At 47.1% G+C, this 25,563-nt stretch overlaps 1 protein-coding gene across 7 annotated transcripts in view; it reads left to right on the forward strand.

The window, feature by feature from the left end:
- Positions 1-25,020, forward strand: part of ADAR (adenosine deaminase RNA specific) — a 46,934-nt gene extending 21,914 nt beyond the window's left edge. For 2 of the 7 annotated variants that reach the window (XM_033198703.1, XM_033198704.1), the window contains exons 2-15: positions 2,983-4,565; positions 7,344-7,527; positions 7,956-8,104; positions 8,663-8,807; positions 8,935-9,125; positions 16,686-16,911; positions 17,172-17,343; positions 17,631-17,724; positions 18,420-18,542; positions 18,836-18,969; positions 20,734-20,916; positions 21,229-21,341; positions 21,753-21,880; positions 22,054-25,016. In XM_033198703.1, the coding sequence (XP_033054594.1) occupies positions 2,983-4,565; positions 7,344-7,527; positions 7,956-8,104; positions 8,663-8,807; positions 8,935-9,125; positions 16,686-16,911; positions 17,172-17,343; positions 17,631-17,724; positions 18,420-18,542; positions 18,836-18,969; positions 20,734-20,916; positions 21,229-21,341; positions 21,753-21,880; positions 22,054-22,291 (3,663 nt within the window). In that variant the 3' untranslated portion in view covers positions 22,292-25,016. Of the gene's footprint in view, positions 1-2,982; positions 4,566-7,343; positions 7,528-7,955; positions 8,105-8,662; positions 8,808-8,934; positions 9,126-16,685; positions 16,912-17,171; positions 17,344-17,630; positions 17,725-18,419; positions 18,543-18,835; positions 18,970-20,733; positions 20,917-21,228; positions 21,342-21,752; positions 21,881-22,053 lie in introns of all 7 variants that reach the window. The other 5 variants (XM_033198707.1, XM_033198706.1, XM_033198702.1 and 2 more) reach the window with 4 other exon arrangements.
- The last annotated feature ends 543 nt before the right edge of the window (positions 25,021-25,563 follow it).

Raw genomic sequence — 25,563 nt, forward strand, 5'->3', positions numbered from 1 at the left:
GCCAAGTGCTAGGGAGGCAGAGATGATTGAAGCATAGTCCTTGATCCCCAGGAGCTCACCGTGGAATCAACTGAAGCCCTTCATCAATACTGTGTTGGGAATGTTGAGAATAGAGAGTTGAGTATAACTTGTAGGACACCTAATGTTAATTACCTTTCAGGCACTGCAATCTGTGTGTGCCATAAAAAAAAAAAAAAAAAAAAAATCCAGTAACTCTGATACAAGGTAAAGTAAATGGTTTAACAGGTACTGAGTAGGAGAAGCTCAAGGAGAGGAAACCCCAAGGGCTGAAGAAAGTGGGAATCAAGGAGTTTCTTGAAGCAAGTGGCATTTAAGGAGCTCTATAAGGAAAGGGTCAGAGTTGTGATAGGTGGCGGTGGAGGGAGATGTGCCACCTGGATTGGCCGTTGCAGTGGCCCAATAAGAGGTAATGAGGGGCTGGAACTGAAAGAAGACATGTAAGAGACAGTACAGAGGTGGCAGACAAGGCGGGACTTGGCAACTACCTGATTAGATCCAGGAGATGAGGCCAGGAGGCAGGCAGCAAAGATGACTCAGGTTTCTAGCCTTAGTAGGCTAGGAGGAGAGTAATGCCATTAGCAATAAGAACTACAGGAGAAGGAGCTGAGTTTGAGGGGATCTATTAATTTGGTTCAGAATATGTGCTGCTTGAATTATGGCAGGATATTTAAGTGGACAGGTTGTCGACATAGTTGGAAATTCAGATCTTAAGCTCCCACACAAGGTAGTGGCTGAACATAGTAGATTTGAGTGTTTTTGCTTCAGAGGGCTAGTTTAGGTTCGGGCAGTGATTAAAGCAACCTAGGAAATAAATTATAAAGGAAGAAGAGGTCCTTAAAACCTTGGAGACTGATTATATAAAGGGTGGATCTGTTAATACAATAGCTATTAAAAAATTATAAGGGGTAGGAAAAAGGGACAAAGAAGAAAAAAAAGGTGAAAGACCTTTGGTGCTGTGTCACCAAACCCTGGGAGGAGAATTAAAAGAAGAGCGCTCAATCCACAGTGAACTAACGCATGTTTGTTAAACAGAATTGACCACCACACAGTGAAGACCCAACTGAAGTTGAAGAGAAGGAATTTTTATGGGACCTGTTAGCATAAGTCAAGGTCCTTCTCCAGTACCATTGGGAAGCTTTGGAGAAGAAAAAGGAGACAGTGGGCCTTGGGTGGAGAAGGGCACTGACATGAGATCCAGGTGGGGTAAGGAGGTACGTGAAGTCAGAGTGGGGAAGAATCAGGGTGACTGAATGGCGGCTTCACCAGGGTCAGGCGAGGAGCAGGTTTCACCAGAGTAAGGAGCGGAAGTTGTAGAAACACAGGGAAGTCACCATCAGAAAAGAGCAGGAGTCAAGAAACTATGGCCCACAGGTACAAACTACCTGTTTTTATAAATAAAACTTCATGGTAAATGAATTGTAAATAAAGGTTTGGATATTGTGTGAGGCTGTTTTTGCGTGACAGTGGCAGAGCTATCTGGCCCTTTATAGAAAAAGTTTGTCAGCCACTGTAAAAGAGTTGCAGGATTTGAGGTCTTGGTGTGATGGCCTAGGTTACAGTCATAGTGAGATTGAAGGAGTAGCTAGACAAGCCAATTGTGTGGCAGAAAGGTAGAGATGGAGATCACTGGGTTAAGGATCCCTGTAGCCAGGGCACCGTGAGAGTGATTGACAAGAATGCTAAAATCCCCTAAGTGTGTCAGGATGTGGAAGAGTAGAAGGCTAGAGTTATGTAAGAAAGGGTCTCAGCTCTACCTGTGCAGGCTTCAGGAGAGTCTGAGGAGGGGGTGGTGAGTGTGAGCAAATGTTGCCAGAATCCCTTCTCCCAGTCTGCAAGCCTCAGGGAAAGGAAGCAAGGTATTTACTGACACCCCCAGGCTTATAAGTACTTCTTGGCTCCATCACCCTCCAGTGAACAGCCCTGGGGAGAAGACAGTACTGGTTTGCAGGTGGGTGGGTGGGGAAAGGGGTCACAGGTGCTCGGTGTTCTGGTAAATGTGCAGATGAGAACATGGGGTTGCTTATGCCCTGTCTGTCAGGTTTCAGAAGAACATGCGGTGGAAGCAGCTATGGGGAGGTAGCTAGGGAAGGAGGGCTGGTCTGAGGAGCAGATGCTGCCAGCTCCACACATCCAGGAGAGCCTGGGTGGTTTGGGCAAAAGTCTCTGGCATCCCTTCTGAGCCTGGGTACCACACTGAAGAGTGAGGACAGGGTGCCATTTTTATCAGGAAACCCTCCAGCTCCCTGAAAACCAAATTCTGATCCTCCCGGGATGGCAGTGGAGAGCCACAGAGATGACTCTGAGGTCCCGTGGCCTTTTCCCAGCTGGAGGTTGTTTTTGTTACTGCACTGTTACAGCCTTGGAGGACTGGGGTTCAGTTTGACCCAATCAGATTTATTCTTTTGTCATAGTCATCCAAACAATAGATCTTAGAGACAGGTGGGCAGAGGTGCACTAGCTGTGCGCCAGTGAGCCTGACTCAAGGAGAGGTCATCTCGTCCCTTCCCTAGTCCCGTCTCCCTTGGTTATTTCATGTGATTGTACTGGTTATTTCAGGTTTCTGTTTTTGTTTTCAAAACAAAATAACATTTATTTGTTGTTCTAATTTTAAAAGGGTAATTGTTTTGACTAGAAAATTTCCTTCTCAACTCCCTTAAATTCCGTCAAAGGGAAAAGTAAGTTAGGTTGCTGGAGAGGCTATGCTGAGGCCTCAGAACCTCTGTGCTCCTGGAAGCTCTGCGTGCTTTGCCTCCTGCCCCCCTCCCTCTCCGTGTTCCTGTTGGCAGGCCCCTAGACAGGTTTTAGGAGGTAGGCGAGTCACTCTAGCTGAGTCATAAGCCCATGGCTCAATTGCCTTCTCAGCCCATCAAGGGCTGTTCCACAGGCAGCAAAGGGAGGGGCCTCCACAGGTTGACCACTGCAGCCCTAATTCATTTTCTTTTCCGCTGTCTTATTCTGCAGGGGTATTCCCTCAACGGATACTACCCCCATCCATTTCAAGGCTATGAGCACAGAAAGCTCAGATACCAGCAGCCTGGGCCAGGATCTTCCCCCAATAGTTTCCTGCTTAAGCAAATAGAGTTTCTCAAGGGACAGATCCCAGAAGCGCCGGTGATTAGAAAGCAGACACCGTCACTGCCACCTTCCCTCCCAGGACTCCAGCCAAGGTTTCCAGTACTACCTGCCTCTAGTACCAGAGGCAGGCAAGTGGATATCAGGGGTGTCCCCAGGTGCGTGCATCTGGGAAGTCAGGGGCTCCAGAGAGGGTTCCAGCATCCTTCACCACGTGGCAGGATTCTGCCACGGAGAAGTGTTGATTGCCTTTCCTCACATTTCCAGGAACTAAGTATCAACCAAGATCAGGAACAAAGAATCTTAAAGTTCTTGGAAGAGCTTGGGGAAGGGAAGGCCACCACAGCACATGATCTGTCTTGGAAACTCGGGGCTCCAAAGAAAGAAATCAATCGAGTTTTATACTCCCTGGCAAAGAAGGGCAAGCTACAGAAAGAGGCAGGAACACCCCCTTTGTGGAAAATCGCGGTCTCCACCCAGGCTTGGAACCAGCACAGCGGAGCGGTAAGACCAGACGGTCATAGCCAAGGAGCCCCAAACTCAGACCCGAATTTGGAACCTGAAGACAGAAACTCCTCATCTGTCTCAGAAGATCTTGAGCCTTTTATCGCAGTCTCAGCTCAGGCTTGGAACCAGCACAGTGGAGTGGTAAGACCAGACGGTCATAGCCAAGGAGCCCCAAACTCAGAGCCGAGTTTGGAACCTGAAGACAGAAACTCCACATCTGCCTTGGAAGATCCTCTTGAGTTTTTTGACATGGCTGAGATCAAGGAGAAAATCTGCGACTATCTCTTCAATGTGTCTGACTCCTCTGCCCTGAATTTAGCTAAAAATATTGGCCTCACCAAGGCCCGAGATATAAATGCTGTGCTAATTGACATGGAAAGGCAGGGGGATGTCTATAGACAAGGGACAACCCCTCCCATATGGCATTTGACAGACAAGAAGCGAGAGAGGATGCAAATCAAGAGAAATATGAACAGTGTTCCTGAAATCGCTCCAGCTGCAATCCCTGAGACCAAAAGAAACACAGAGTTCCTCACCTGTAATATACCCACATCAAATGCCTCCAATAACATGGTAACCACCGAAAAAGTGGAGAATGGGCAGGAACCTGTCATAAAGTTAGAAAACAGGCAGGAGGCAAGACCAGAACCAGTAAGACTGAAACCACCTGTTCATAATAATGGCCCCTCAAAAGCAGGGTATGTTGACTTTGAAAATGGCCAGTGGGCCACAGATGACATCCCAGATGACTTGAATAGTATCCGCGCAGCACCAGGTGAGTTTCGAGCGATCATGGAGATGCCCTCCTTCTACAGTCATGGCTTGCCACGGTGTTCACCCTACAAGAAACTGACAGAGTGCCAGCTGAAGAACCCCATCAGCGGGCTGTTAGAATATGCCCAGTTCGCTAGTCAAACCTGTGAGTTCAACATGATAGAGCAGAGTGGACCACCCCATGAACCTCGGTAAGAGACCACCCAGGACTGTACCTAGGGTTGGGGTCAGGTGCTCTTGCTCCTGATGCAGTCTTGGCTGGTTTGTGAGCAGTGCCATTTGGTGGCGCCTATCTTTTCCTCCTTCCCTTCTGCCTTTTAGCTAAATCCCCCTTGATTGGCCCTTTCTGCAGATATTGAGTAGGGAATATAGACCTTGGACCAGCCAGAATCTTGGCTGAACAAGGGAGAGGTTGACTCTGTTGACTGTAATGAAGCTTCTTCAGAAATGATTGGTTTTGGCCATACGCGGTGGCTCATGCCTGTAATCCCAGCACTTTGGGAGGCCGAGGCAGGCATATCACGACGTCAGGAGTTTGAGACCAGCCTGGCCAACATGGTGATACCCTGCCTCTACTAAGAATACAAAAATTAGCCAGGCATGGTGGCACGTGCCTGTAGTCCTAGCTACTCAGGAGGTTGAGATAGGAGAATCACTTGAACCCAGGAGGCAGAGGTAGCAGTGAGCTGAGATCGCTCCACTGCACTCCAGCCTAGGCCACAGAGCGAGACTCCGTCTCAAAAAAAGAGAAATGATTGGTCTTGAGGGTCAGGGGCAGTGGCTCACGCCTGTAATCCTGGTACTTTGGGAGGACAAGGCAGGTAGATCACGAGGTCAGGAGTTTGAGACCAGCCTGGCCAACATGGTGAAACCCCATCTCTACTAAAAATACAAAAATTAGTCGGGGGTGTTGGTGCTTGCCTGTAATCCCAGCTACTTGGGAGGCTGAGGCAGGAGAATGCTTGAACCTAGGAGGTGGAGGTTGCAGTCAGCCGAGATGGTGCCACTGCACTCCAGCCTGGGTGACAGAGCGAGACTCCATCTCAGAGAAAAAAAAAAAAAAAAAGATTGGTCTCCATGCATCAACGTCATGCCTGCCTCCTAAGGCCAGAGGTAATAAAGACTTAACTCCCTTCTGTAGGCCTTCCCCTCCTCCCTAAGCTGTTTCTGAGAGAGGTGCAGAAGCAGGTGGGTTGGGGCAGGCTGTATACACAGAGTGGGGGTTGGGTTGTGCTGCTAAGCATCTGCAGGTCCACAGTCCCCCGTCTGCATAGCTGCTGGGGCGAAAGGATGGAGGAGCGCATGCACGGCTGTCTGCCTGCCTATTGAAGGTGGTGGTTCTAATTTTATACACCTCCTCTGCACAGATGGGTGGGCTAGCACTTGCTGCCACTCCTGAGCTGTGAAGTCAGCAATTACCTCACTCAGATAGCTGGTCAGGCCCTACACTGTAGGTCCTAATAGGCCAGTGGACAGATTGAGGAAAACAGGAGCTGCTGAAGGGCATAGCAGAGAGCAAAACCACTGAAGCTGAGTGGCTGCAGCTGTAGCCAAAGAAAGAGCCAGTAGGATGGGGGAGAATTCCACTGACCTTTATGTTTACATAGCCTGATTTCTAGGGGTGTAGATTCCTGGCTAGGGCCCTTATTCCTTGTCTTGACTGTCTTCATGATAACAATTTGGCATTTCAGAAGAGCTGTTAAGAAAAGGGGATGTGTCTGTCCAAAAGCTGGCAAGGCCAGAGCTGGATTGTTTGGGGTAGAGACTGGATGGCCGTCATTCTCTTTTGTCTCCATCCCTCCTCCCTAGAGTTGGAGGAAAGCAGTGGATTTTGTGGTTAATCATTCTTTGGACTCACACTATAAGAAACATTGGTGCCATGTTCAAATATATCAGAAGACCTAGGAAATAAGAAAGACCTACTTTTCTAAATGAAATCGCAGACTGAGCAGAGAGCTCACCACATTTGAACGCTTGAACAAAGGGGAGCCTAGGCTAAGTCCAGAAGCCTAGAACAAATGCTTTTTTATTTTCTACATAACAAGGGGAAATTCCTTGTTATGTAGAAAATAGCTTGAGACAAATGGAGCTGTAGAGTGACTCTTTTTTTTTTTTTTTTTTTTTTTTTTTTGTTGAGACGGAGTCTCGCTCTGTCGCCCAGGCTGGAGTGCAGTGGCCGGATCTCAGCTCACTGCAAGCTCCGCCTCCCAGGTTTACGCCATTCTCCTGCCTCAGCCTCCCGAGTAGCTGGGATTACAGGCGCCCGCCACCTCGCCCGGCTAGTTTTTTTTTTTTTTTTTTTTTAGTAGAGATGGGGTTTCACCGTGTTAGCCAGGATGGTCTCGATCTCCTGACCTCGTGATCCGCCCGTCTCGGCCTCCCAAAGTGCTGGGATTACAGGCTTGAGCCACCGCGCCTGGCCTGTAGAGTGACTCTTAACAAACTACAGTGATTTAGGTCTAGGGACAAAAGCCAGCCACTAATAAGTGGCAGATGCCTGACCCCCTAGGTAGTGGGGAATGTGAGACTGGGTTATAAGAAGCCTTCACTATCTTTCAGGACCCTCCCTTGAGGAAGCCAGTCTATCACAGTTGCTTTAGAATGAAGGTCTTTTGGTTGCTCACAAGACTGTAATGGCGTTTTTTGGCTCATCAATTTTGTGTGTGGGGGATTTATGTTAATTCATTGTTAAGAGACAGTGGGTTTCCCATGAGCTAGTTTCCTATCATCTGTGCCTATGTTTGCTTCACTGAGCTATGGGGAAAGAGTCATTGGCTGCTTTGTTTACAAAAAGAAAGGACAGGCTGAGCCTTAAGTAGTAGGAAGGAGTTCCTTGGCCTGTCCTTCATCTCGCCCACAAGTCAAAAGTCCCTTAGCGTAGCAGAAAATTCCAGGTTGAAGGTCTCTTTGGAGAAGGCAGAAGGAATGACTTAGACTCCTGTTCACACATCTAATCACTTTCCGTCAAGATTTAAATTCCAGGTTGTCATCAATGGCCGAGAGTTTCCCCCAGCTGAAGCTGGAAGCAAGAAAGTGGCCAAGCAGGATGCAGCTATGAAAGCCATGACAATTCTGCTAGAGGAAGCCAAAGCCAAGGACAGTGGAAAATCAGAAGAATCATCCCACTATTCCACAGAAAAAGAATCAGAGAAGGTAGGTGTCCTCCTGCCATCTGGGAGGCTATCAGTTCCCTGTCAGTGTCTGGATTGTAACTGACTCCCCTGAAGTAATGCCAGCCTAAAGAACTGACACTATCTCGGAGTCAGCTTCCCACTGTTCCCTCTACCCTACCTCGCCAGCCCATCTTTCCTCCTCTCATACCCAGCTCCTCTCTCTGCTCCTGTCCCAACATCATTGGATTTACAGAATTGCAGAGTTGAAAGAGACCTGAAAGGTTATTGAGGCCAATCTCCTCTCTTGGAAGATACAGAATGAGAGCCCCAGCAGCTCCTTTAACTTTGGAAAGCCAACCCGTTGACAGTTAGTTGGTGGGAAGAAAGTCTCCCATCCCTATCCCCTCTTCTGTGATGGACTAACCAGTGTTTTCTTAGTTTTGTTTTCTTGTCTCTCATTTTCTGTAGACCACAGAGTCCCAGACCCCCACCCCTTCAGCCACATCCTTCTTTTCTGGGAAGAGCCCCGTCACCACACTGCTCGAGTGTATGCACAAATTGGGGAACTCCTGCGAATTCCGTCTCCTGTCCAAAGAAGGCCCTGCCCATGAGCCCAAGTATGTCCCACGTGTCCTCTATCCAGCTGAGGTTTTCTCAAAAAGAAAAAGAGACACATTTTCCTCCTTGCCTCCTCAGGGATGGCAGATTGACCAATTTCTCCTGTTTCAAAATGGGGTAAGGAGGGCTCTGAGGGCCTGGTTGCTGCTTGTGAGGCAGAGAATTAGGGATTAGGAATTCAAAGGGAATTCCTGGCCCACTCTATCTTCTCTACAAGCACTGGGGAGGTTCATGGCTTGGAGGTCACTCACTGTTGAGGGGACAGAAAGGTACAGGACCTGAGAAGCTCTCTGCCTGTGGGTCTGTAGACTCACATGTTCAAGAGAGGTGTTCCTGGAAGAGGTGAAACTACGTTGATGCTTAAATGTTGAAAGGGGTCAGCCAGGCTTAGAGACACTGGCTGTTCAAGGCAGAAGTGACTGCATGAGATGTGACTGCACAGAGGTGATGTGTTCAAGGAAATTACCAGTAGTGGAGGATGGCAGCCTGGCAAAGGCTAGATCAGGCTCCTCAATCAAAATCATTTTAATCCTTCTACATGCTTCATCTCCTGTCAGGTTCCAGTACTGTGTTGCAGTGGGAGCCCAAACTTTCCCCAGTGTGAGTGCCCCCAGCAAGAAAGTGGCAAAGCAGATGGCCGCAGAGGAAGCCATGAAGGCCCTGCATGGGGAGGCAACCAACTCCATGGCTTCTGATGACCAGGTAGGGCATTTTCCTACTCAAAAGATACAGGCCATTTTTAGCAACTGAGTGGTTTGAGATTGCCAGTGACTCCCTCGACATTTCCTGAAGTGTTTACGGCTCCTCTGTTTGACGGATTCTCCTTTAGCCCGAAGGTATGATCTCAGAGTCACTTGATAACTTGGAATCCGTGATGCCCAACAAGGTCAGGAAGATTGGCGAGCTCGTGAGATACCTGAACACCAATCCTGTGGGTGGCCTTCTGGAGTACGCCCGCTCCCATGGCTTTGCTGCTGAATTCAAGTTGGTCGACCAGTCTGGACCTCCTCACGAGCCCAAGTGAGTGTCCTAGTCCTGGCTAATGCATGTGTCACCAGTTGGGGGCGGTAACCCAGGGAAAACAAAGGTGTGCTTTAGCTGTGTAGGACAGAAGGGACGAGTTGAGGGAAACAAGTCCAGCCCTGTCTCCATGGCCTCTTAGAAGACAATAGACTTGCCAAAAGTGAATGTGTTCACTCTTCCAGTAAGCATGATCTTTTTGACTAGTTTTAATTTTTAAAGGAATGTATATGTACATTAAAAAATCAGTCAGGCCAGACATGGTGTCACACGCCTGTAATCCCAGCACTTTGGGAGGTTGAGGCAGGTAAATTACCTGAGGTCAGGAGTTTGAGACCAGCCTGACCAATATGGTGAAACCCTGTGTCTACTAAAAATATAAAAATTAGCTGGGCGTGATGGCAGGTGCCTGTAATTCCAGCTACTCAGGAGGCTGAGACAGGAGAATTGCTTGAACCTGGGAGGTGGAGGTTGCAGTGAGCTGAGATCGCGCCACTGCACTCCAGCCTAGGCAACAGAGTGAGACTCTATCTTGAAAAAAATCATTTAAGCTGATTGAAAAAGTAGTCATTTCAATGAAAAGTCTCATTTCTGTCTCAGACTTCCAGTTTCTCTCCCCAGACCCATATACTACTATAGTCATGCATTAGCAACTGGGATGCAGTCTGAGAAACATGATTTTGTTGTTGTGAAAACATCAGAGTGTATTTACATAAACCTAGATGGTATGGGCTCCTACACACATACAGGCTGTATGGTACGGCCTGTTACTCCTAGGCTGCAAACCTGTACAGCATGTAACTATAGTGAATACTGTGGGCAGCTGCAACCCACTGGTAAGTATTGGTGTCTCTATCTAAACAGAGAAAAGACAGTAAAAAGACAGCATAAAGGATACAAAATACTACACCTGTATAGGGCACCTGCCATGAATGGAGCTGGCGGGACTAGAAGTTGCTGTGGGTGAGTCAGCCGGTGAGTGGACAGTGAATTGTGAGGGTCTAGGACGTGACTGTACACTAGTGTAGGCTTTATAAACACTGTTCACTTAGGCTAACTACATTTATTTAAAATAGTTTTCTTTAATAATAAATTAACCTTAGCTTACTGTAATTTTTTTACTTTATAAACTTTTTTATTTTTTGTTTCTTTTGTAATAATACTTAGCTTAAAACACAAACATGTACTGCTATTCAAAAATATTTCCTTTGTTTATATCCTTATTCTATAGTCTTTTTTCTGTTTTTAATTATTTTTTTTTTAACTTTTTAAACTTTTTTTTAAAAGCTAAGATGAAAATACATTAGCCATTAGCCTAGGCCGACACAGGGTCAGGATCCTCAGTATCACTATCTTCCACCTCCACGTTTGTCCCACTGGAAGGTGTTCAGGGGCAATAACATGCATAGGAGCCATCATCTCCTATGGTAACAGTGCTTTCTGGAATACCTGCCTGAGGATTTTTTTCGTTACTTATTTTTCTAGACGTAGAAGGAGTATACTCTGAAATAATGATGAAAATATAGTAAATACATAAGGAGCGTGCAACCTAGATCCCTTGCATGCACAGTTCACAGTAGAGTTCGTACTACCTATGGGAATCTCATGCTGCTGCTGACCCGACAGGAGGCGGGTCTCGGACTGGAATGCTTGCTTGCCCGCCACTCACCTCTTGCTGTGTGCCCAGGTTCCTAACGGGTTACAGACCCCTGCACTTGGTGATAAGAATTTTTCAGCTCCATCATAATCTTATGGGACCCCTGTCATATGTGTGATTTGTCATTGAACAAAACATTGTTACGCAGTACATGACTATACCAGTTTCTTGAGTCCTTCTAGAAATTGCTATGCATAACTAGCACATTTTCCCTTTTGTCTTTTTAAACAGATATATCTTTTGTTTTACATGTTAACTCCTTGACTTACCAGACTCCTTGCATAGCTGCATAATATTTCATTGAATAGAAGCTGACAAATTCAGTTTCTCAGAAAGAAATATTTAATAGGGACTTAGGAACAGAAATGATGTATTGGGTGGCTGCAAACGGTGGATCCCTGCACTTAACCTCCAGAAAGTATGCTTCCTGGAGGAAGTATGAGACTTGGTTAAACACGCAGCTGATCACACCTTATACTTTCTTGTGAAAATTATGAGCACTAGCTGGCGGGGAGGCTTGGTAGAAATCTTTGTGTGGAGTTATTTATGCTACCAAACACCTTGGGATGCGGGAGTCAAATATTGGTGGTCATGGTGGTTTTGCATCAAGATGGCATCATTCTTGCCATGCAATAGGCATGTTTTCTTAATCTCTAAGGTCTGTCACAAAGTGGAAAAGCAAGGTGTAAAGTGAGGGGAGAGGTGAAGATTGTATATGGCTAGAATATTTTCTTGAAGGATCGAAAAAACTGGCAACTGGGTTTGCTTCTGGGGAAGGAGGGACACTTTAAAACGTATAAAATGCTATCTTGTTACTTTAAATTTGTCTCTCCTTAATAGGAGTAATGTCAGCCGGGCGCGGTGGCTTACGCCTATAATCCCAGCACTTCGGGAGGCTGAGGTTGGTGGATCATTTGAGGTCAGGAGTTTGAGACCAGCCTGGCCAACATGGTAAAACCCCATCTCTACTAAAAATACAAAAATAGCTGAGCATGGTGGTACACACCTGTAATGCCAGCTACTCCAGAGGCTGAGGCAGGAGAATTACTTGAACCTGGGAGTTGGAAGTTGCAGTGAGCTGAGATTGTGCCACTGCACTCCAGCCTGGGTGACGGAGTGAGACTCCGTCTCAAAAAAAAAAGAAGTAATGTCATTTCATGTATTCATATTTATGTGTTATTTGCATTTCCTTTTCTGTGAACCACCTGCTCTTGTCCTTTTCTAGTTTTCTTTCAGATTGTTACTCTTTATTGATACGTAAGAACTTTTAACATAATTTTTTAAAGTAGCCTTTTGCCCAACATGACCCAATCTAGAACACACATCTGCCCACTGTTTAAGCCGTCTGGAAAAGGAGAGGCCCAGTCTCTCTCCAGCTGCTCTTCTACTACTTCATATCCTTCGCTTTCAGTAAGCACCTCCTTATCTTTAAGCACAGGCCTTCACATGATAGGTTCAGTTCATTTTCTCCTCCTCTTCTGTGAAATCTTCTATGAAATCCTTTCCAGGACTTCAAGTCAGCCATTCATTGAGAATGTAAGAACTCACTATGAACTAGATTGAAGATGTGAAAAAAAGTTGCCCGAGTGTGTAGCAGACATATAGCCATAGCAGTATTGAAATGTGCCATCAGGCCGGGCGCAGTGGGTCACGCCTATAATCCCAGCACTTTGGGAGGCTGAGGCGGGTGAATCACAAGGTGAGGAGATCGAGACCATCCTAGCTAACACGGTGAAACCCCGTCTGTACTAAAAAATACAAAACGTTAGCCAGGCGTGGTGGCGGGTGCCTGTAGAGTAGTCTCAGCTACTCAGGAGGCTGAGGCAGGAGAATGGCGTGAACCCAGAAAGTGGAGAGTGGAGGTTATAGTGAGCTGAGATTGCGCCACTGCACTCCAGCCTGGGTGACAGAGCGAGATTCCATCTCCAAAAAAAAAAGAAAAAAAAAGAAATGTGCCATCGGAGGTGAATGCAGAGTGCTGTGGGGACACAGAGGGCACTGCCGCCAGTGTCTGCCAGGGAGTTGAGGAAGGTTGCATAGAGAGGGGAAATGCTAATTGAGTAACTACGTTTCTTAATAACATACTCTCGTTCCTTCTTAATGTGAATTATGCTGGGTCTTCTTTTTTCCTTTCTCTCTACTCTTGTTGGTGACATTAACTAATTTTTTTACTTTTTTTCTTTCTTTCTTTTTTTTTTTTTTTTTGGAGGTGGAGTCCCACTCTGTCGCCCAGGCTGGAGTGCAATGGCGCAATCTCTGCTCACTGCAACCTCCACCTCCCGGGTTCAAACAATTCTCTTGCCTCAGCCTCCCGAGTAGCTGGGATTACAGGCATCTGCCACCACATCTGACTCACTTTTGTGTTTTTCATAGAGACAGGGTTTTGGCCAGGCTGGTCTTGAACTCCTGACCTCAGATGATCCGCCCGCCTCGGCCTCCCAGAATGCTGAGATTAAAGGCATGAACCACCACGCCAGCCATGACTTTTAATTTCTAAATGCTGGAGACCACTCAGAGCTCCAGATTCCTCCATCTAGTTGCTTACTTGTCACTTCTCTTTGGATAAACATCCCTAATCTGACATGTCCAAAGCAGAACTCTTGGGTTTTGCCCCCTTCACTTCATTTCCCTCCAGTCTTTCCCAGCTCAGTAAGTGATACCACTGTCTGCCCAGTGGCTCCAGTCAGAAACCTGAGGATCATCTTTTCCTCTATCTCCTTTACCTCCTTCATCAACTCATCCTTAAGTCCTATTAGTTATACTTAGAATTTCTATCCCAAATCCCTTCCTGTTCATTCCACCTCCAGTGTCAGCACTCTAATCCAAGCCACTGTCTCATCTAGACTATCAAAATAGCCTCCTAACTGATCTTTGTACTTTATTTACTCAACGCTTATTTGTGGAGTATCTTTTTTTTTTTTTTTTTTTTTTAGAACAGGAGCCAAACATTAACCAATAGTCACCTAAAAAAATGTAAGATCTCGGCCGGGCGCGGTGGCTCAAGCCTGTAATCCCAGCACTTTGGGAGGCAGAGACGGGTGGATCACGAGGTCAGGAGATCGAGACCATCCTGGCTAACACGGTGAAACCCCGTCTCTACTAAAAAATACGAAAAAACTAGCCGGGCGAGGTGGCGGGCGCCTGTAGTCCCAGCTACTGGGAGGCTGAGGCAGGAGAATGGCGTGAACCCGGGAGGCGGAGCTTGCAGTGAGCTGAGATCCAGCCACTGCACTCCAGCCCGGGGGACAGAGCGAGACTCTGTCTCAAAAAAAAAAAAAAAAAAAAAAAAATGTAAGATCTCATATTTGATAAGTATTCCAAAGGGCTCGCGTTGCATTGAGAATCAGTTATAGCACGATTTGACTTAGTAAGCAGAGGGGGAAGGGCTTCTCCAAGAAGTACTGCCTGAGCTGGGACTTTAAGGATGATGAAGAGAGAAAGACCAAGGGTTCTAGGTGAAGGACACTGTTAAATCCTGTGGTGGAAGAAGAGCAGAGCTGGCAAAGGGCCTGAGAGGAGGCCCTTACGGGTGAAGCAGGGAGCACAAGGGAAGGCTGGCACTAGAGGAGATTAGAGGTAATCAGGGTGGCCCACCAGGGCCTGCCTTGTTGAGTCACGTTAGTGCTTTGACCACAAAAGCACTGGAGAGCTGTTGAAGGTTTTTAATAAAGGACTGTGACTTGCCCTCTCCCCACACTCTTGTCCCTTTCCCAGCATTTTTCTTCTTAATTTTCTTTCCTCTGCTGAGAGAACCATTTCAGACCTTTGCCTCTTTCTTCAGATTTCCACCCATACCCTGTTGCTCACTTTCAACTACCTTACCTCACACTTAATTGAAAAAATAGCAGTAAGCATACAAGAAATACCTTATCTTCCCATTACCAAACTACCCCGCTACCTCCATCTGTACCAGCAAGAGTGAAGGACGTATCCCTCATCCTATCCCTGTGTCCTGGATCCCCCATCCCTCTCATCTGCTCTAAGACTTTACCGCTTTGGTTGTCTCCTCTCCCCTCGTCTGCAGCATCTCCGTCTCAGATCATTCCCACCAGCCTTGAAACATGCCCATGACTGTCTTTTAAAAACCTTCCCTCTACCCCATATCTTCCTGCAGCTACCATCTCATTTCTTTGCTTCTCTTACAGCCAAACTTCTCAAAAGAGTTATTCATACTCATTGTCTTCACTTTAACTCATTTCACTAAAAAGACCAACCACTAGCCACATGTGGTTATTGAGCACTCGAACTGTGGCTGGTGTGCTGAGGCACTGAATTATTAATTGCATTGTAATTAACGTAAATTCAGTAGCCCCATGTGGCTAGTGGCTACCATTTTGGATAGCACAGCTCTAAAGGATTCTAGTTGCATAATTAACGAATTTTATCATGTATGTAAATATATTATACTATTATAAAACTTTGCACATAAGAGTTCATATTCTTTTCAAACACATAGGGCAGTCATGAAATTCTCCTGGATCCCTGAGGTAAAGATCGTATACAATCTGTCCCTGACCCCCTTCACTGTCCTCTTTTCACGCCACTGTCCCTCTCATTCTGAACTTAAGCCCACTGGCCTGCACGAGCCTGCCAGCATGGGCAAAGAAAGAAGTGAAGGCATGCAGTTGCTTCGGATCATAAAGGAACAGTGAGAAACTCCATGTGGTCGAACATAGACGTTGATTCCTTTTACTGTCCGAGCTGCTAAGTCTTGAAACTGAAGCCTCTGTTGTATGCAGTTGGAGTATCCAAAGCTGGGTTCTCAGCCAATAGATTAGGATCTGGTTGAAAGCTAGGATTCTTGATGCCTTGTCTGATACATTTCCAAGCTGTTTTGCTCCACCATGCCCTTCCCTATGTGTTCGTGGAAATTCCCGGCCGGAGCAGTAGAAGCCACCTCCCTGCTCCACTTGGGCACTTTATTATCAGCACAGCTCATGGGCCCAGGATCCATTCCTTAACCCAGAGTTAGCTCAAGCCTGTCAGGAGCTGCAAAACAACTTCCAGAAAAGCCTGGGTCCCTGGCCTAAGGCCGACCTTGACCTAATGACCTTTCCAGGTCAAGTCCCCTTGAGCTAATAGGAAGTAAATGAGGGAATGGAGTTGGGTGCTTTAAAAATCAGACAGTGTATGAAGTAAGAGTCCAAGTTGGTAACGGTATCTGCTCAGAATTTTATAACATGATTTTATCATATTGTGTTTTACAGCCACTTTCAATATGTGGCAGGTGATACTGGTTTTCCATTTACAATAGTGATACGAAGTTTCCTATTTCAGTGTGTTTACATTTTTATCTCTTTTTTCATACCTAGTATTACAGATATTTACATTTTTAAAGGGTCTGTTTATTTATTTTAGAGATGGGGATCTTGCTTTCTCGCCCAGGCTGGAGTGCAGTGATACGGTCATAGCTCACTGCAGCCTTGACCTCCAGGGCTCAAGTGATCCTCTCACCCCAGCCTCCCGAGTAGCTGAGACTACAGGCACACACCACCATGTCCAGCTAAAATTTTTTTTTTTCTCTTTTTTAAAGAAACAGGAGTCTTGCTATGTTGCCTGGGGGATTACTACGTTGCCCAGGCTGGTTTTGAACTCTTGGCCTCAAGTGATCTCCCACCTTAGCTCCTCGAGTTGCTGGGATTACAGGTGTGAGCCACAGTGGCTGACTCTAAGAAGTCAATTTAGAGAAAAAAGTAATAGTCCAAGTGATACCTGGATCTGGCACAAATCATGTGGCGATTCATGAATGACCAAAATCTAGGACGTGCTGCCTTAGAAACAGCTTCTGTTTGACAGGTCCAGATGTTTGCAAGACCAGCCACATCTTCAGCAAAACTAACCCTTCCTTGGAACAACTGTCAGGATTTGGCACTTGTCTTCATTCTCTGCTTCTCATCCCAAAGGTTCGTTTACCAAGCAAAAGTTGGGGGTCGCTGGTTCCCAGCCGTCTGCGCACACAGCAAGAAGCAAGGCAAGCAGGAAGCAGCAGATGCGGCTCTCCGTGTCTTGATTGGGGAGAACGAGAAGGCAGAACGCATGGGTTTCACAGAGGTAACCCCAGTGACAGGGGCCAGTCTCAGAAGAACTATGCTCCTCCTCTCAAGGTCCCCAGAAGCACAGCCAAAGACAGTTAAGACGTCTACTTTTGGTGCCTTTTTTGGGGCGGGGGGGTCCTCCTAACTTCTCTCTTAAGTGGAGGTGGCTCTTGCTGTCATGCGAGTTATTCCTAGGCTTTACTCTTAGCTTCAAGAGAGCATATATCTGGGACACTAGATGTAAGAAGGAAAAGATGACTCACACGACAAGTAGAGCTTGATCTCCCTGCCATGGAGAATATGGTGGACGCAGCCTCAGCTTTGTGGTGCTAACACAGCCTCCTTTCCCCACAGCTCCCTCTCACTGGCAGCACCTTCCATGACCAGATAGCCATGCTGAGCCACCGGTGCTTCAACACTCTGACTAACAGCTTCCAGCCTTCCTTGCTCGGCCGCAAGATTCTGGCTGCCATCGTTATGAGAAAAGACTCTGAGGACATGGGTGTCGTTGTCAGCTTGGGAACAGGTGAGTGAGGCTCTGAGACATGCTGCCTCCTGTGGCGCCTGAAAGCGGGTCCCTCTCATCCTCCCCTGGAGTCCATGCAAGTCCAAGGCAGGGAGAAGAGACTTCATTTTAGCTACAGTCAATTCAGAGTGAGGAATGAGTTAGTTCCTAGAGGAGAGAATATGGGAGTCTAGGATCTGAGAAATTGAGGCTGTTTCTGCCTTGAACCTTTCAGAACAAATAGCCATCATCCTGTTTGTCATCAGTTTCCTTCCATTATTCTATTTCTGTTTTAAACACCTTCCTAGGGAATCGCTGTGTGAAAGGAGATTCTCTCAGCCTAAAGGGAGAAACGGTCAATGACTGCCATGCAGAAATCATCTCCCGGAGAGGCTTCATCAGGTGAGTGAGATCAGAGCTGTGGCCTGGTTGCCCGGCCGTGGAGAGCTCCAGTTCTCTGTCCCACGTGGCTCTGACATGGCCTCTCTGAATCCCCCTCAGACAGACGGGTCATGATGTGGCAGTGGGAGCCTTTGCTTTTCACCCGTCCATTTGAACCTGTCTGATGGAATCCATCCCCTCTGTGACCTGAGCTGCCTCCCACTACTCAGCGTGTTTTTAAATGCTGTCCTTTTTTCTGCTAACTCTGCTGCTTCATGTCCTTTTCTGAAAACACAAAATGACCTTTTAGTCCTCAGGGCCTTGGGGATGAGGCAGCTTTCCATTTCTATTTGAGGACCTACACAACCTTGATGCCCCTGCCAGCTTTCTCCTCTAACTCACCTTTTCTTTAATTTATGAAGGGAGAGACTTGGAACGGAGCAACAGCTTCCTGTAGTCCTTGAGTCAGTTTGCCCTGCCCTAGAATCCCTGTAGCTGCCATAGCGAGGAGCCCTCAGCAGAAATGAAGGAGACCCAAAAGGCTAACTATGCTTTATGAAATGCTGGGGTCTCCCCTGGAGAATCTCCACCTGAGAAACTGAAAGGTCTGCAACATTGAGGCTTTTCCTTACTTGCTCATTTGGAGGTCAGATTATAGAAGCAACTGTTTTTCCCAGAATTGAACCTGCCTTCCTAACCAGACTTTCTTTTTGTAGGTTTCTCTACAGTGAGTTAATGAAATACAACCCCCAGACGGCGAAGGATAGTATATTTGAACCTGCTAAGGGAGGAGAAAAGCTCCAAATAAAAAAGACTGTGTCATTCCATCTCTATATCAGGTCTGTACAGTTCCTGTTGCTGCCAGGGTGGGCCCTGCCAGGCTATTAGAATTGGGTATCCAAATGCTCTCTTGGCCTGTAAGTCGGACCTCATACAATAAGCCACACTCCACCGTGGGTTTGAGGTCCATATTCAGGTGTAGAATGACTCACGTATACTGCTGTCCACCTCCAGTCTCCCATGGTAGGCCTTAGAAAACATCCATTGCTTCTGTCACATCTAACTGTTTTGGAGCCCCATGAAACTGCAGATTTCCCACAGGTGAGTTTCAACAGCCACCCCTGTTTTTCAGCACCGCTCCATGTGGAGATGGTGCCCTCTTTGACAAGTCCTGCAGCGACCGTGCTATGGAAAGCACAGACTCCCGCCACTACCCTGTCTTTGAGAATCCCAAACAAGGCAAGCTCCGCACCAAGGTGGAAAACGGTGAGTGATACATGCCACCGCCTCCTTTTTGCAAAAGGCTCTGCAAGACCCCGGGCCCCCAAGTCTCTGCAAGGCTGCTAGGATTTTACCATTAGTCACTGGGCACAGAGGTGCTGTTTACAGGAAAGGGAAGACCTGGGTGGGGAGCTGTGTGGTAAGATCAAGGTTCTATTTTGAATGTGTTAGTTTGGGAGACCTTGGAGATCCCCAAGTCAAATAGGAAGTGGAGGTTCCCATGTGAAGCTCAGAGGAGGGAGCTTGGCTGGAAATAGAAATATGGGAGTCATCCCGCTATAGGGTCTTCACGGCCACAGGAATGCATAGGATCACCTCGAGAAAGGGGGGAGGAAATGAAGAGTGTGGCACAACCAAGCCCTAAGGAGGTGACAGATGAGGCTGCCAAGTGCCCGGGTCCCCTCCTGTCTAGCTGGCAATTGCCTCTGCCTTGTCCACTGGCTCCTTCTCTCCTATCCTCTCCTGTCTCCTTACTGTCTCCTCACATCCACGCCGTTGCGTTCAAGCCATGTCAGCAGTCATCACGGTGGTCCTGAAACCCTGCTAAATATCCTAAAGTATAGATACAGTTACCATGGAGCCAGTGCTCCACTTCTAGGTATATGCTCCAGAGAGATGGAGACCTGTGTCCACACGGAAACTAGTATGTGAATGTTCATGGCAGCGTTACAAGAGCCAAAAAAGTGGAAACAACCCAGATGTCCATCAGCTAATGGATTCATAAATAAAACATCAAGTATATCCATAAATTGAGTATCATTTGGCCATAAAAAGAAGTGAAGTGCTGATACATGCTTACGATATGGATGCACTTGAAAACTTGATGCCAAATGAAAAAAGCCAGTCACAAAAGATCCCATATTGTATGATTCCATTTATATGAAATGTCCAGAATAGACAAATCCATAGAGACAGAAAGTAGATTAGTGGTTGCCAGGGCCAGGAGTGGGAGGGTTGGAGACATGAGGAGTGACTGCTCCAATGGGTAGAAGGTTTCTTTTTGGAGCGATGAAATGTTCTAAAATTGACTGTGGTGACAGTTGCAGAACTCTGTGAATATACTAAAAACGACTGAATTGTATGCTTTAAATGGGTGAACTGTATGGCATGTGAACTATATCTCAGTAAAGCTTTTTTTTTTTTTTTTTTTTTTTTAAACCCTATGGTGGTTTCCCACTGCACTGCATATACAAGCAAAACCTGCTGTGATCACCCGGCCTCCTCCTCTCATGCCACTTTCCCCATTCCTCGCATATGCTGTGTCCACACTGGCTCTCTGTCTGCCCCCTGAACAGCCAATCCGCTGGCTGCCTTGGAGCCTTTGCTTTTGTCCTGTGTGCCTGAAACACTCTTACTCCAGCTGTCCTTCTTCTCCATGTCTGGGCTCCCCTGCTGCTGCTGTCCCAGGAGGTTCCCCCTGTGGTCCTCCGTCATAGCTCCCTCAAAGCCTTCAGAGCACTATCAGCATCTGGAATTCTTCTGTATGTACTGGCTACTGGTTTAGTGTCTGTTCTCTCCCCCTTCAATCTCCTCACTGCCGTAGATGTTTTAGGAGGACAAGCATCTTACTTGGTGTTGCTAACCGTTCTTTCCCAGCACCAAGCATAGTGCCTGGCGCATAGCAGGTGCTGTGAAATATGTGAAGAATGAATGAATGTAGCCTGTGGCTCAAGCTTAAGGAGGATAACCACGCCAGGGAGTGGTTTGGTCCATTGGCCCCTGTAAGTCTGACCCAAGTCTCTCACATAGGAGAAGGCACAATCCCTGTGGAATCCAGTGACATTGTACCTACGTGGGATGGCATTCGGCTCGGGGAGAGACTCCGTACCATGTCCTGTAGTGACAAAATCCTACGCTGGAACGTGCTGGGCCTGCAAGGGGCACTGTTGACCCACTTCCTGCAGCCCATTTATCTCAAATCTGTTACACTGGGTAAGAGGCCTGCCTTGGGATCTGGAACTGGTCTGTCATCCTTGTTCCCAAATCCCAAATGACATGTTTTGTTGCCAGGTGTTTTGTCTCCCCTGTCAAAGTGAGCATGAGTCACCCCTCGGTTGCTGGTTGTCCAGTCTGCTGTGGTAGGGAGATCCTGGGTAGCCCTGATCAGAAGGTGCTTCCTAACAAGGCAGCTGTTTCTCTTTCTTGACAACTGTATTTTGGACCTCCAAAATCCCCACATGCCTCTGCCTCTTAACAGCATTTGGTGCAAACACAGGTATATATGTTTCTCTTTTTTGTACACAGGTTACCTTTTCAGCCAAGGGCATCTGACCCGGGCTATTTGCTGTCGTGTGACAAGAGATGGGAGTGCATTTGAGGATGGACTACGACATCCCTTTATTGTCAACCACCCCAAGGTGCTATAACCCCCTTCTATTTTCCCTGACATTTTTCTCCTTTTCAAGCAGTCATGTAAACAGAGGAAAAATGTACAATGTGAGCAAGGGGAACACTGCCTGCAGTGGTAGCCCACAAGGGAACATTGCCCACAGTGGCCCACCACCACCACCATTGGTTGGTGTCCCAAGAACTTTAACTTTCTTCCTTTTGGATGCCAAGGGCTTTCCTTCTCTTAGTCTGGAATTAATCTGAATCGAGGTGGAGTTAGTATGTCTAGAGTGTGCTCTGTCTTAACCAAACAGAACCCTAAATACAGGAGAAAGATCATGACTCTGCATTTCCTCTTTGCTATAAGTCTCGAGTCCCTGCTTCAGAATCTTATTCCTGAAAGGTTTCTATCTTTCTCCCATTGCTTCTGGGATTCCTAGGTTGGCAGAGTCAGCGTATATGATTCCAAAAGGCAATCTGGGAAGACTAAGGAGACAAGCGTCAACTGGTGTCTGGCTGATGGCTATGACCTGGAGATCCTGGACGGTACCAGAGGCACCGTGGATGGGTAAGGAGACAGGAGAGCGCAGTGAGGACCAAGCCTCTGCCCTGACTTGCAAGGGTGCATCATACCTCTGCAGTCTCAGGGCTTGAGAGCCACCTTCCCTGCCACGGTTTCTCCACTGTGAGCTCCTCATCTTACAGGTCCCAGGTGAATAATGAGTGCTTTTGTTTCTCTAGGCCACGGAATGAATTGTCCCGGGTCTCCAAAAAGAACATTTTTCTTCTATTTAAGAAGCTCTGCTCCTTCCGTTACCGCAGGGATCTACTGAGACTCTCCTATGGTGAGGCCAAGAAAGCTGCCCGTGACTACGAGATGGCCAAGAACTACTTCAAAAAAAGCTTGAAGGATATGGGCTATGGGAACTGGATTAGCAAACCCCAGGAGGAAAAGAACTTTTATCTTTGCCCAGTATAGTATGCTCTGGTGACAGATGGATTAGGGTGTGTCATACTAGGGTGAGACAGAGGTAGGTTGTAGCATTCCTCATCACATGGTCAGGGGATTTTTTTTTCCTCCTTTTTTTTCTTTTTAAGCCATAATTGGTGATACTGAAAACTTTGGGTTCCCATTTATCCTGCCTTCTTTGGGATTGCTAGGCAAGGCCTGGCCAGGCCCCCCTTCTTTTCCCCCAAGTGAAGAGGTAGAAACCTAAAAAGTTATCTTTTCTTTCTATACTCAAAGCATACATAGTCACTGAGCACCTGCAGTCCATTTCCTCTTACAAGTTGATTTTTTTTCCATTTCCTTTCCCTTTGTGTTTGCTACACTGACCTCTTGTGGTCTTGATTAGGTTTCAGTCAATTCTGGATCATGTCCAAGACTGATGATTTCATTTGTGGATTACGCAGACCCCTCTACTTCGCCTCTTCCCCTTCTGAGATTCTTTCCTTGTGATCAGAATTTCTCCTTTTCCCCCTCAGAGGGTAAAGAGGTGAACTTAAAGGATTTGGTGAAACATTTGTAAGGGTAGGAGTTGAAAACTGCAGTTCCCAGTGCCACGGAAGTGTGATTGGAGCCTACAGATAATGCCCCGCCATCCTCCCATCCTGCACTTTAGCCAGCTGCAGGGCGGGCAAGGCAACGAAAGCTGCTTCCCTGGAAGTGTACCCCTTTCCCTGGCAGCAGGGAAGTCTAGAACCAGCCAGACTGGCTTAAGAGAGTTGCCCAAGCAATAGCAGAGGTTTCACCCAGCAAGGTGACACAGACCACTTCCCAGGGAGCATGGGCATGCTTCGGAATATTGCCAAGCTTCCAGCTGCCTCTTCTTCTAAAGCACTCCTAGGAATTTGCCCTGCCAATGCTAGGCGTACGCCCTAGCCAACTGGTAGGAAAAAATCCAGGACAAATCCTATAGGGTATAAAATCATTTCTGCTCAGATAATCATGACTTAGCAAGAATAAGGGCAAAAAATCCTGTTGGCTCACGTCACTGTTCTACCCTGCATAATATCTCTCATGACAGTGACACCAAGGGAAGTTGACTAAGTCATATGTAAATTAGGAGTGTTTAAAAGAATGCCATAGATGTTGATTCTTAACTGCTACAGATAACCTATAATTGAGCAGATTTAAAATTCAGGCATACTTTTCCATTTATCCAAGTGCTTTCATTTTTCCAGATGGCTTCAGAAGTAGACTCGTGGGCAGGGCGCAGACCTGATCTTTATAGTGTTGACATAGAAAGCAGTAGTACTGGGTGAAAGGACAGGTTGTCTTCAAACTCTGTGAGGTGGAATCCTTTGTCTACACCTCCATGAACATTGACTCGTGTGTTCAGAGCCTTTGGCCTCCCTGTGGAGTCTGGCTCTGGCTCCTGTGCATTCTTTGAATAGTCACTCGTAAAAATTATCAATGCTTGAAACTATTTCTTTTACTCACGTTGGAGGGACTTTGTTGACTTTTAGAGTGTTGGTCATGACTCCAGGAGCAGAGCAGGGAAGAGCCCAAGCATAGACTTGAGTGCCGTGATGGCTGCCGTCCCGTTTTGTGATTCTGCTTTTACGTGTCCCTTGATAACAGTCAGCTAGACACACTCAGGAGGACTACTGAGGCTCTGCGACCTTCAGGACCTGAGCCTGCCTCTCTCCTTTAGATGACAGACCTTCATCTGAGAATGTGCTGAGCCAGCACCCTCAGATGATTTCCCTCCAAACTGCTGACTAGGTCACCCTCTGTCTGGTGGAGACATTCACATCTTTGCTTTTATTCTATACCCTCGGTACTTTTGACCAAAAATTGACCAAAATAAGAAAATGCAACTTTAAAAAATAGACTAAGGATGCCTTTGCAGAACACCTAAGCATCCCAAGGAACCGGTAGGGAAATGGCGCCTGTCTCCTGGGGTAGAGGAGGCCTGCTCCCTGGCTCTGGGTCTGCTGGGGGCACAGTAAATCAGTCTTGGCACCCACATCCAGGTCAGAGAGGTCTGTGGTTCTCAGCATCAGAAGGCAGCGCAGCCCCTCTCCAGGCTACAGGGTTGTCACCTGCTGAGTCCTCAAGTTGTTTGGCCTCTCTGGTCCGTCTTGGGCATTAGATTCTCCAGCAGAGCTCTGGCCAGCTGCCTCCTCTTTAACTGGGAACACGGGCTCTCACAAGATCAGAGATCTTATCTAGCAAGCCTGTAGTATTGAGTTTCTGTTGTAGGAAGAGCGCGAGGCATCCCTGAATTCCATGCATCTGCTGGAAATGAGCCGTGTCAGACCGCACACCCCCGCGCCCCCATGCCCCTCTGAGTCACACAGGACAGAGGAGGCAGAGCTTCCGCCCACTGTTATCTTCACTTTCTTTGTCCAGTCTTTTGTTTTTAATAAGCAGTGCCCCTCCCCACTCTTCTTTTTAATGATTTTTGTAGTTGATTTGTCTGAACTGTGGCTACTGTGCATTCCTTGAATAATCACTTGTAAAAATTGTCAGTGCTTGAAGCTGTTTCCTTTACTCACATTGAAGGGACTTTGTTGGTTTTTTGGAGTCTTGGTTTTGACTCCAGGAGCAGAGTCAGGAAGACCCCAAGCATAGACTTGGGTACTGTGATGATGGCTGCAGTCCAGTTTTATGATTCCGCTTTTATGTGTCCCTTGATAACAGTGACTTAACAATAGACATTCCTCATAAATAAAAAAAAAAAAACCAAGAATCTGAATTCTTAGAAAGTTTTAAGTCCTGGTTTCTTGGGGGAGGTGAAAATGGGAACAGGGGGACCTGTGGCCCTGGGGTTTCTGATAACAGCACCAGTGGCATCTGACATGAACCTGTTGGGGACAGGGCTGTCCCTCAACCTTTGGAAAGGAGCAGTTTCAAAGAACCTCCCTTTGTGGATAAGTTTGCGTCTGGGTGGGGTGGGGGTTCATCAGGCACCTTTTGATTAACTTCCCCAGCAGGGCCCTTCCCCAGCAGAGCCCACTATTTATTTAGTTATTTAGAGATGGAGTATTGCTCTGTCGTCCAGACTGGAGTGCAGTGGCAGGATCTCAGCTCGCTGCAAGCTCCGCCTCCTGGGTTCACACCATACTCCTGCCTCAGCCTCCCGAGTAGCTGGGACTACAGGCACCCGCCCCCATGCCCAGCTAAAAAATTTTTTGTATTTTTAGTAGAGACAGGGTTTCGCTGTTAGCCAGGATGGTCTCGATCTCCTGACCTCGTGATCTGCCCAGCTTGGCCTCCCAAAGTGCTGGGATTACAAGCTTGAG

Source organism: Trachypithecus francoisi, unplaced genomic scaffold (genome assembly GCF_009764315.1).
Source record: "Trachypithecus francoisi isolate TF-2019V2 unplaced genomic scaffold, Tfra_2.0 Lachesis_group5, whole genome shotgun sequence".
Taxonomy (NCBI): domain Eukaryota; kingdom Metazoa; phylum Chordata; class Mammalia; order Primates; family Cercopithecidae; genus Trachypithecus; species Trachypithecus francoisi.